At 43.9% G+C, this 12,128-nt stretch overlaps 1 protein-coding gene across 17 annotated transcripts in view; it reads right to left on the reverse strand.

Moving 5' to 3' along the window:
- The window catches only part of TNIK (TRAF2 and NCK interacting kinase), a 398,334-nt gene extending 386,218 nt beyond the window's left edge, over window positions 1-12,116 (reverse strand). For 14 of the 17 annotated variants that reach the window (XM_055381466.2, XM_055381465.2, XM_019024031.3 and 11 more), the window contains exon 1: window positions 11,669-12,108. In XM_055381466.2, the coding sequence (XP_055237441.1) occupies window positions 11,669-11,725 (57 nt within the window). In that variant the 5' untranslated portion in view covers window positions 11,726-12,108. Of the gene's footprint in view, window positions 1-9,827; window positions 9,898-11,668 lie in introns of those variants that run through there. The other 3 variants (XM_019024032.3, XM_063704353.1, XM_055381461.2) reach the window with 3 other exon arrangements.
- Window positions 12,117-12,128: the final 12 nt, after the last annotated feature.

The following is a 12,128-nucleotide window of genomic DNA, read 5'->3' on the forward strand; positions in this document are numbered from 1 at the left end:
GTGTCTTTTCGTGTTTGGCTTTTTTCACATAGCATAATGTTCATCCATGTTGCAGTGTGTATCGGCACTTCCTTTTATTGTAGAATAAATATTCCATTGTAAGGATATACTATGGTACATTTTGTTTATTCATTCATTGGTTGATGGACACTTGGGTTGTCTCCTATTTGAGGTTACTATAAATATTCATGTACACTTTTTTTTTTTTGCATGAATATGTCTTTAGTTCTCTTGGGCATATACTTAGGAGTGGAATTCCTGGGTCACATGGTAACTCTGTATTTAGCATTTTGAGAAACTGTCAAACTGTTTTCCAAAATGGCTGTACCATTTTACATTCCTATCAGTAATATAGGAGCATTCCAATATTCTGTCTACTTATTATTATTATACTTTGAGTTCCGGGATACATGTACAGAACGTGCAGGTTTGTTACATAGGTATACGTGTGCCATGGTGGTTTGCTGCACCCATCAACCCGTCATCTACATTAGGTATTTCTCCTAATGCTATCCCTCCCCTAGCCCCCCATTTACCGACAAGCCCCAGAGTGTGTTATTCCCCTCCCTGTGTACCTATGTTCTCATTGTTCAACTCCCACTTATGAGTAAGAACATACAGTGTTTGGTTTTCTGTTCTTGTGTTAGTTTGCTGAGAATGATGGTTTCCAGCTTCACCCATGTCCCTGCAAAGGACACGAACTCATCCTTTTTTATGGCTGTGTAGCATTCCACGGTGTATATGTGCCACATTTTCTTTATCCAGTCTATCATTGATGGGCATTTGGGTTGGTTCCAAGTCTTTGCTATTGTGAACAGTGCCATAATAAACATACATGTGCATGTGCCTTTACAGTAGAATGAATTATAATCCTTTGGGTATATACCCAGTAATGGGATTGTTGGGTCAAATGGTATTTCTGGTTCTAGATCTTTGAGGAATCGCCACACTGTCTTCCACAATGGTTGAACTAATTTACACTCCCACCAACAGTGTAAAAGCGTTCCTATTTCTCCATGTCCTCCCCAGCATCTGTTGTTTCCTGTAATCTGTCTACCTTTTAAGTTTAAATTCCCCATGAAAAAGAGTTTTAAAAGTTATGCCATAGAAAAAGATTAATAGCATGAGAAAAGGCTAATTATTAGGTTTAAAAAATAGGTTACATATAATATGTACAATATTATCTCCACTTTAAAAAAAATCTATTTATCCATGCATAGGAAAAAACTACTAAGCCATACACCAAAGTGCATATGTGGTTATCATTAGGAATCATAAGTTTAAATAATTTGAGAATTCTTTTTACTTTTTCTCCATTTTCCAAATTTTCGGCACTGACCATGCAGAAACCATTGCAAAGACCATTGCTTTTACAATGAGAACCAGAAAAGCCTTTTAAAAATTAAACAAAATTTTTGGGAGGCCAAGGAGTGTGGATCACCTGAGGTCACAAGTTCGAGACCAGCCTGGCCAACATGGTGAAACCCCGTCTCTACTATAAGTATAAAAATTAGCCAGGCGTAGTGGTGGGCACCTGTAATACCAGCTACTTGGGAGGCTGAGGCAAGAGAATTGCTTGAACCCAGGAGACGGAGGTTGCAGTCAGCCAACACGGTGCCACTGCACTCCAGCCTGGGTGATGAAGTGAGACTCCGTCTCAAAAATAAAAAAAAAATTAAACAAATTTTTAACAACTCAGCAGGCTTAGTCTGCTTTCTTTCACAGTCTGCATTTTTTGGGCCCTGGAGCCCCAGGAGTCTTCGTAGCTTCCCACTCAGGTTAAGATACAGCACATATTTCCAGCTTCTACAGGTGGCCTCTTTGCACATAGAATCGTAACCTTTATTTTCAACATCTGAAGCGTTGCTAATTATCTATATTGATTAACTTAGCTGAGTTCTCCTCTACCATCTAATTAGATTTGGTTTCTTCACAGTGGAGCACAGGCTATCTTCAGTGTGTTCTGTACATACAAGCAACTTTATAACCATCTTTGTATCCATACTTTGTTAGACTGGTTTCTGTGTTGTGGGAATGACTGATTCACTAAGATGTCCAGGATGTTGGCAGTCCAGTTGAGGGACGTGGTATAACGGGACCCAGCACTGCATTCGAGTTTCATCCTTGGACAAGACAAGTAACTTCTCTGAGCCCAAATTTCTACCTACAAAAGAGGTAAATTGGATCACCAAGCCCTAGGTAGACAGATAGATAAGTAGATATATAGACAAAGATATGCAAACACAATTCCCCTTTACTTTTCATTTTAGCCTTATCATGGTTTTATGGCTTTATCCTATTTATGCCTTTTATCAGAAGGTGCCACAACTTATTTTTTGGAGGTATGAGGTGTAATAAATAAATAAGATCCATTTTAAATGAATTAATTAATTGCATTCATACAATTGATATTTATTCAATCAATATTTATCATGTGCCAGACACAGTTCAAAGCACCAGGAATGTGGTGCTGAACATGCAGGCAAGATCCCTATTCTCACAAAACTTATTAGGCTCCAGTTGGGACAGCCAGATTTTTAAAAAAATTCAGATAGTCACGACTGCCTTAAAGATAATAAAGCACTGAATTGGACAGTTTCAGGGTGGAAGGGAGTGTTACTTTACAGATATATTGCAAAGAAAGCCTCTCTGTTTAGTAGGGAGCCTCTAAGAGGGCCCTCAGTGACTTCTGCCTTCTGGTGTTAGTTAAGATTCTTGTGTAGTCCCCTTCGAAATGAATAGGGCTGACTTGGGTAGCCAACAGAGTATTGCAGAAATGATGGTGTGTGATTTCCAAGGCTAGGTCATAAAAGACATAGTGGCTTCTGCTCTGCTTTCTTGATTCCTCTATCTGGAAAAAGTGGGCACGATGTTTTGAGGATGCTCAAGCAACCAATGGAGCCACCTACGTGGGGAGGAACTGAGGCCTCCTGCCAACATCCAGCACCACATAAGTAAATCATCTTGGAAAGAGATCCTCCAGCTCCAGTCAAGCCTTCAGAAGATAGCTCACCTTGCCAAAATCTTCCTGCAACCTCAGGAGATACCTCATGCTAAAACCACCCAGGTAAGCCACTTCTGAATTCCTGGCCCACAGAAACTGTGAGATATAATAAATGGTTATTGTTGTTTAGGCCACTAAGCTTGAGGGTAGTCTGCTATGCAGATACATAAGTAATAATACAGGAAGCATCTCACCTTAGACCTAAATAATAAGATGGAGCCCTCCATGTGAAATTTCTGACACGGAGAACTACAAGAATGAGCTTGGCATATTCACAAAACAGAAAAAATCAGTGTGGCTAGAGTGTAGTAAAAGACAAGTGCAGGCTCTCTTCTCCATCCAACCATAGGTGTAGAAACCATGCCAATGTTGTCTTCAGCTCAGCCCCAGCAACTAGTAGCACCCAATAATCAGGTACTGAATGAATATATACACAAACAAATAAATGAATGAATGCTGGATACCATGTGCATTTCTTCCCCTACAGTTAATCACATTTCACAGAATCACAGAATACTGGACCTGAATTTACCCTGCACCCAAACTTGTACCTTGTAATACACTAATCAAACAAATGTTTGTAACATATGCAATGTATTGTTAAAGTCTACAAATTTCCTACTTGATCCATACTGCCAAGGTTGTAATTTCACTAACTAGAGAGACAGCACTTTAAAATCTAGGGTTACTTCAGAGTCTAAACCCGGGTATCCAGCAGCAACACTGTAAGGGAGTACCCAGTGGAAGTCACAGTCAGCCCTTCGTCCTATCACTCGGTCTTCAAAAACTAGAACAACACTTTAAATTATAAATCAGAATCTGACAGCTGGAAAAAAATAGCTCATTTAAAAATTAGAAAGGGATATTACTTTCAGTGGCAATTCCCAGTTCATTGAGATCCATAGTTTGCAATCTCTTGGTATCTCCAACAGATAGAATAAGAATCCATGGCTATTTAAATGCCCTCAGTCCTGCCTCTAGTTCCCTTACATATTCCAGGAATATGCATCCCAGCAATACAAATTGCTGGAAGTCACCTCCAGCAATTTCTAGTCCAAACTACTCATCTTACATGTGACAAAACTGAAGCTTAGAGGGCAAGGTGTCAGAGCCAGCTTTATGACGCTGGGCTCTAACTCCCAGCTGTGTGCCTCATTAAACCTCACCATCTCCCAAACTCTCTCTACCTGCTCACTGCCAGCTCTGTCAAGATAAAAACTCAACGTTGTCTTCCAGTGGGCCACCCTAGAAGCACACCCTTTCCCGCCCATCTATTACTGTTTAATCAAAACAGCAGTCATAAGTATTATCCGATTGTTGAAATAATTGAAACACACTCCAAACACACACACACACACACACACACGCACACGCGCGCGCGCACACACACACACATATGCCTTGCAATTCTAACCCATGGTATTTTAAATCTCTCAAAACTTAGAATAAGAAGACAATGGAGAGAACACTTTCTTTGGCAGAAAAATTCTAGAAATAGGAATACCTACCCAGGACCAGGCATAGTATTTCTCGTAATTGGTGCCCCCGGAATTGTACTCTATGTAATTAGCATCCACTGGACTTGTACTCTACATAAAAAGTGTCCCCAGGAGTCATGCAACCTAGACTATAATGTAATTCATGATCCCTGAAATTGTGCTATGGTCAGCAACAGGCCCCACCTTTCTGAAGTTTCTATACTCTCTCTACATAGCACCACCTCCAGCCCTTCTAAAAGGGTTGCACAGTATATATTTTGTTAATTCAAAATTTATTTGTTGAACGAACGCCTGCTGTGTAAAGAAAACTGGTGAGAATCCCTAAGAAAATCAAACGTTGCCTCTAAAAAGGAATTGTCTAGTAGTGAATATAATCCAAGACAGAAAGTTCTGAGTGTTATGAAAGAGGTGTGAGGTCAGTTCTGAGACAGTCTATGAGTGGGAGGGACAACTTGAGAGAAATCAGAGACTTCTGTGGAAAAGGTGGTCTGCGAATGTTTAGTGTTGGGGCAGTAGGTACAGAAAGGAGACTAAGACAGAGCGCCCCCTACAGAGCATCCATGGGGGAATGAAATTGTTCCCTACCGCAATGGGGGAGTGGTCGTCAAAACTGCAGAGCTCGGTGGGAGGCCCCTCTGAATTGCCGCTGGTCTTAACATGCTAAAGAGTTTAGTTTTCAGTCTGTAGACTAAGGAGACAGAGAAGGCCTTGAATAAAAACAACCAGATTGAAACTGTGCGTTTGGAAGACTCACGTGGCTACAGTGTACGAGAGACCAGTCAGAAGAAGGCTGGTGGTAGAGACACAGGAGGAGGGGAGGTCCTGTTGCAGGTGTTGCCCAGGGGACAGTAACTACGGCACTTGCAGGGAACAGTGGAGACAAGGGGACCCATATGATAAACATTAAGGGAAGAACTTTAAGTTGGGGTGATATAAAATGTGTTTTGAGAAGCTGAGGGCACCCCCATGAGACAACCAGGACATGTAAAAAAGAAGTGGATAGAATCATGTTTCTCTAAAGGGAAATAAGCTTCCAACCAGACTGGAAGGAATCACAAGCGGAATTCATCCAACATTTTCTACTTAAGTCCTCCCTCTCTCTCCACTAGAGACCTTATATTTATATGTGCAGAATAACATTTCATTCAAAAAATATCATTAAGATTTTCTTAGAATTCTCAGCACACTGCTAACAAACCAGTTTAGGCCCTGTTCTCAGAGAGCTACTTCCCCCACAGAAATGTAAGAATCAATTTGACATTAAAGCATCTTTCAGACTCAAGTTACTCCAAATTCTATCAGGAAGGGAATCAGAGACTGGTTGTGCTCAGCTGGGCATGGCGGCCATGATTCAATCACAGGAGCGCCTGGCTGGGTGGACTTTAGAACCACTATCACTGACAGAAGGAATGGCGTCGAAACAAGAAGGGCACGGAAGATTAATTCCAGGGCAGAGACACAGAAAGAAGAAAGGCCCAACGGGCAAGACTCGAAATTATAAGATGTCAAAGAGTTTTACAGATAAGGGGGAAAAAAGGAATATTTCCTGAAAGAAATGTACTGGGTACTCTCTCATCAACAAAATATTCCATGACCTCCTAAGTAGATAATTATGCAAACAGCAAACCATGACTTACACTGGCTTTTGTACTAAAGATTACTCCAGTTAATAATGAATAATGAAAATGATTATGCATATTTCTCTGATGTTGATAAATACCAGCACACCCTACTTTTTATGAGGCAATGCCATTGTAAAGAAAACACCTGTTTAGTATCTCTGAAAAATAAAAAGCATATCTAATGAAAAAATTGCCATGCTGTTATCATTCTGAGATACTGTTATCAACTCATGCAACTTTACTAAAATCTCATTTTAGACCAAATTTAATTAAGTGCTCTGGAGTAATGAACTAATAATGTTTCGAGATTTCTTTGAGCCCCATGAGACCTCTCACCAGAAAGTTTTAAATACTGGGCCATTAGTGTATCATTTTATGTGTCCACTCTATCTCCCAAGGGAAAAGATAAAACTTTGGGAAGGCACAGTCATAATCAATGTGTTTGTATTTGAATAATCGGTAATACATAATACATAAAGAGGAGAAAACTTTTTCTAAAAAAGAAGGTTTTAATGAACAATGCTGATAGTTGATACTAGTTTAGAAATATGTTAATCTCCAAAAAGCTTCAGGGCTGCACTTACCTCATATGTAATGAATGCTTAATACTGGGGGCGCAAAGCTCAATTCAGGCCATCAAAGAAACATATAAGGTCACATTGGCACACAAAAGGAAAAAGGCAGCTAAGGTCTGTGGAGGTGCTGTTAAAAAGAGTCGGAACCTTCTGATATCTTTTTCTGAAGATTATTTTCCTTCTTTTCTTAGTCTTCTTTTTTTTTTCTTAAACAAGATGTCACTCTGTCACTGAGGCTGGAGTGCCGTGACACAATCACAGCCTCGACTTCTCAAGCTCAAACTATCTTCCCACCTCAGTCTCCCAATTAGCTGGGACCACAGGCACACACCACCACACTGGCTTTTTTTTTTTTTTTTAAGAGATGGAGTCTCCCTACATTGCCCACGATGATCTGAAACTCCTGGTTTCAAGCAATCCTCCCACTTCGGCCTCCCAAAGTGCTGGGATTACAGGTGTGAGCCACTGTGCCCAGCCAGGATCATTTTCTATTAGATAAAATCATTGCAATCAAATGTTGATGGGATCAATTTTCCCACTAAATTCTACTTAACCATGGGATAGCATATTTGTACAGTGCTGTATGGTTTTTAAAGCATTGCCTTAAATACTTTATTTGATTTTGAAACCAGTGTGTAAGAAAGGCAAACGATTGTGATCATTCTTATTAACTATGGTTAAATGACCTACCCAAAGTCACAGAACGAATAAGAGGTGGACATAGAACTGGGGAGACAGGGTTCATTCCACTCCATTCATTCATGCATTCATTCACGTACTCATTCATCCAACTAATGGAGACTATGGCTCCAAAGATGAACAAGATCTAGCCTCTGCCCTCAAGAAGTCCACGGTTTAGTAAAGAAGCAGAAAGGAAATCACACACCAAGTAAAACATGAGCATGAAAAGTGTAGCAAAGGGATGTATGCAAGGCTTTCAGATGAGGTCAATTCTTAAATCTGGGTTTCAATGGAGAAAGGAATGGCTAGGGAATGAGGGGTAAGGGGAAAGACAAGCGTAGGTCATCTAATTTTGTTCAAATACAAAAGTGTATGTGAGTCCTGGCAGAAGCTGAGAGTATGAGGTCAGCAGCAGCCAACTCCTGGCCTTGAATGCCTTACCCTGTGGGCCAAGTTAAGGACAGCCAAGGTGCTTAGGTCCAGAAATATGCTAATCTCCAAAAAGCTTTCTGGGCTGAGCTCACCTCATATGTAATAAAGCACACTGGTGGCAAGTTTCATCTCTTTTAATACTGAGTTGTCTTGAAGCAAGAATGACTCAAGCCCCAGGTTTGAATGAGTAAATTGTTTGCTGTAGCCTATGTATGTATACACACATTTTCATACACCCACATGGATACAGTTTATATCCATAATACTACACATAATATATGTATCCACATAGATAATACAAAACATACACACAACTCTATAAACCTCACATGCAGAGCCATCTGAATAACGTGTATGTTTATACTGACCCCTTGAGACATGCTCTGATGGACACAGGTTACTCAGAGAGGTTACCTGTGCAGGACAACCATGTGTCCTAGGTGATTTCAGACAGTCGTTTGCCCGCAGAGTAGGCATTGAACCAGGGCTGGACAAGATGAATTCCAAAGGTGGCCTAGAGCTCCATGGTTTCACGTATCACAAGCTTACTCGCATGAAGTAGTTTCGCCATTCTCAATAAATAAAATTCCCTGACCCTGGTGAAATTATTCCTTTCTGCTATTCTTTTGTACTCAGGCAGAAAATGTATTATTGATTTCTGATTCCACCACAGAAAGTGCGACTTAGAGAAAAGAGCACTGAATGAGGAGTCAGGAAATCTAGATTATTTCCTCAAACCACGCTCCTCACTGTCCCCTCCCCTTGTTACTGTGTGACCTTGAACAACTTACTTCACGCCTCTGGGCTTCAGTTTCCCAAGTGTTCAATGAAAGGAGTGGCTGAGTGTTCTACAATTCTCTTTCCAGCTCTGAATCTATAAAACAATTCCAGCCCATCCCTCAAGATTTAGTTTATCTCTGAGCTCTAAAAATCAGGGCTAAAACTGGATTCAAAGTACCTATTTTCAAACCAAAGAAGATCCTGCTTCACTCACTTTTAAACCATGCAAATCTTGCATAATTTAAATGATCAGTGCTGTCATTGGTTGCTCTGGTTTAAATTATGCATTGTTGCTATTTGGGGAAAATTTAGACTGGGTCCGGTCTGGAATCACTGGCTGAGAACAATAAGCCCCCAAAGTGAGAAGGATAAAGGCCTCTCTAGACAGGATCTGCTTTTAATGCTTTGAGCCCAGGGTTTACAAAAAGAGCATTGACTGTGTACATTAAAGAGCCACCGAAACAGCGAGGGACTGGTAAGTCTGCAGCAAATTCTCCCAGAAGCCACTGACCTTGGCTGCATTTCAGGGGTCAGGCATTCCCCAGGAGGGGCTCAGCAGGCAGACTTTACCAAGGGCTTAGGAACAAATGAGACATCTCATCTAGATGAGGCCACCTCTCCAAATGTGGGAAGGTGGAGATGATGTGCCCTCTGATTTGTGGAGATTACCTATGTGGCCTTTGGACCCACTCCAGCAGACACGCCTCACCCACAAGACTGGTCAAAGACCCTGGCCCTCCAGGATATAACTGTCTCCACATCTGCATCTAAGTCTTCTAGCCAGCAGTTCCTGGTCCCCAAGCTAGCTGTTGCCCTCTCTGTTTCCACACCTCCCAGCAGGCAGAAAAACAGAAGCAGAGCCCTAAGCTGATAGCCCAGGCCACAAAGAGCAATTTCAGTGAATTGTGCAAAGATATATTTTCAAAATACAGATCACAAGAAAGCACATCCCAAGTGTGAACCGCAGTCGCCCTCCCAGTGGGCCCTCACCGGTTGCTCCCCTGCCTGCAGGCTCGGTGCTTGGTATCTCAGAAAACCTTCCCGAGGAAAAAGCCCATAAGGGACAAGTCCCGGCCCAACTTAAAATCACATCAGACTGCTTTCCAGTAGAGGAGCAAGGTCGAGATTCCGGCCCAGGGAAATCACCGCAAGCCCTGCGCATTGTTCAGACCCCTTCCCCCTTTGCCACTTCCCGCCCCCCACCCCGACCTCCGACCGATTCGCAGCACCCCACCTCCAGTCTGGGCCATCCATCCACCTGATTAACCCACCGGCAGCAACTCCCAGCGTAGAAAGTAGGGCAAATGAACACACACAGTCGGTAAAGCAGGAAGCCACAGACCTGGCCAATGCACCCACCCTGTTAACAACCCCACCCCGCTGCGCAGGGGGCAGCCGGTTCTTGATGTGGCATTTCCACTCCAGGGAAATAGACAGCTTCCTGTAATAATGCATGAATGAGCTTTGGCTGCCCAACTATCAGAACAGCCCATTTCAAACGGCATCTCTGTTTCTTCTCAACTCCTTACTTGCCTTGCTGAAACCTCATCTCTTAGCCCAACAGATTAAGACGAAGAGAGAAAGACTTATTAAAAGAGATGTGGAGGAAAAGGTTTAATTAAGGAGACCAAAGAGAAAGTACCACTTTGATCACAAAGGTAGCACTTTAATATATCAGTGCAGATAGCGGCAATGTCAGAAGTACTAGGAATCCAGGTAAATGGCCCCAAGATTCAGCATCAATCTAACAATGTATTCCTCAGGAGGGCGTGTGAACTTCCATGCTTCATCCATCCTGGTGTCTCCCTGTAGAGAGCCACCATGAATTCCTTCTCATCCACCCTCCATACATCAAGTATATGCACTCGCTTTCTTTTTAATTTTATTTTTGGTTCGGGAGAGGAAGAAGCAGTCCTTAAATTGGTGTGCAATCCTTCTCAGACACCCGCTGCTGCCACCATCCCCACCCCTCACCCCCTTCCAGGCAGGCAGCATCTAATTAAAATGGCAAGAAAGCTCTGCCCCCTTCCCCAAAGGAGTGTGTTGGGATCGGGAGTTGGGGGTGGGGAAGCGTCGGAGCAGCACTTGGATTCCTGGTATTCTGATCTCAAAACAACAGCAAAATGGATTCTATATCAGTGATGTCTTAGTCAATACAATGAAACGGCGTCTGAGGTAATTCACGTGAAGGTAAACGAAAACCAGTGGGGCTGGGGGGAGGGAGGTGCTCTACAAAGGACTGGCCACAGACACGGGGAAAACACACACATACACACACACACACACACACACACACACTCGCACACACTCCAGGGAGTTCCGGTCTGATTGAGGAAAAGCAGAAAACACATCCCTTTCACCTGCTTAAGTTCAGCCATAAAACTGAAACGTTACAGCCACAAAGTCAGAAAGCACAGGCAGGGCTGAGTTAAAGCCATAAATAAAGGTGAGTGGCAGACTGGCATTTAAGGGAGCGCTGAGAGGGCGCCCGGGCGCGGGAGCTAGAAAAGGGGGAGGGGGAGGCAGTTGCCATCTACAAGACCAGCATAGCAATAACTGCCCCCTTGGAGCGGCAGGTTCGGCTTCGCGGGGACAGCCAGCCTCACAATGTCATCTTGCAGGTAGCTGGAAAACGTGAGGGGCCAGTGCCTTTATTCACGCTGGCATTCTTTTTGCAGAAGGGACAGTCGGGTCTCTCGCCTTGGCACCAGACAACTGCCCGGGGCGTGTACACACACACACACACACACACACACACACACACACACACACGCCTTTCATTTTAATGCTCTTACACCGGTATAAGATGAAACTGGCATAAGCTCTACGAGCCCTCGGGAGAGCCTCGGCCACGGCCAAAGGAAGACACGTACCGCACAGCCCCTGCCGTAGGGGCTCAGCCAGGAGCACCTCAGCAACCCCGAATCAAAACGGGAATCCAGGTTCCCTCCCCGACGCATTCTCCCGCTGCTGTCCCCCTGCCCCAGCCCCAGCCCCAGCCCCCAGTCCACGCACCGAGCCCATTCACCCTAACCCAAACCACTGGAAAGAAACCAGAAAACATGTCCTGCTCACCCTCAGAGCCGAGAGATCTATTTCATCCAGGCTTCGAGCCGGGGAGTCGCTCGCCATGTCTACTTCTTCGCTGGAGAAATGGACCAAAACCACCCCGAAGCTTTTCCCTTGGAAATTCCACCTTGGTCTATTTCACTCGCGTCCTCATGCGGGTGTCGCGCCAGAGGCCCCGGGCCCAGCCTCCCCCGCCCACCCCAGCCCCACAGCGCCGGATCCCGATCCTCCGCGCGTCGGTCCGCCGGGTCCGGGAGTCCAACCCGCGCGGATCTCCAAGCCCCGAGCAGCGGTGCGTGTGGGCTGAGCGCCCCGATCGGCTAAGGGCGCTGGGGCTGCGTGGGTGTATTTAAATGGGACATGCTTCTTTGCTTGTGCGTGGATGGCGGCTGCATTGGCTGTTATAATGAGACACATCAACTCCTCCACTCAGCAGGGGGAGGGTGGGGGTGGAGAACCACGCAGA

The sequence above is a fragment of the Gorilla gorilla genome, chromosome 2, assembly GCF_029281585.2.
Source record: "Gorilla gorilla gorilla isolate KB3781 chromosome 2, NHGRI_mGorGor1-v2.1_pri, whole genome shotgun sequence".
Lineage (NCBI taxonomy): Eukaryota > Metazoa > Chordata > Mammalia > Primates > Hominidae > Gorilla > Gorilla gorilla.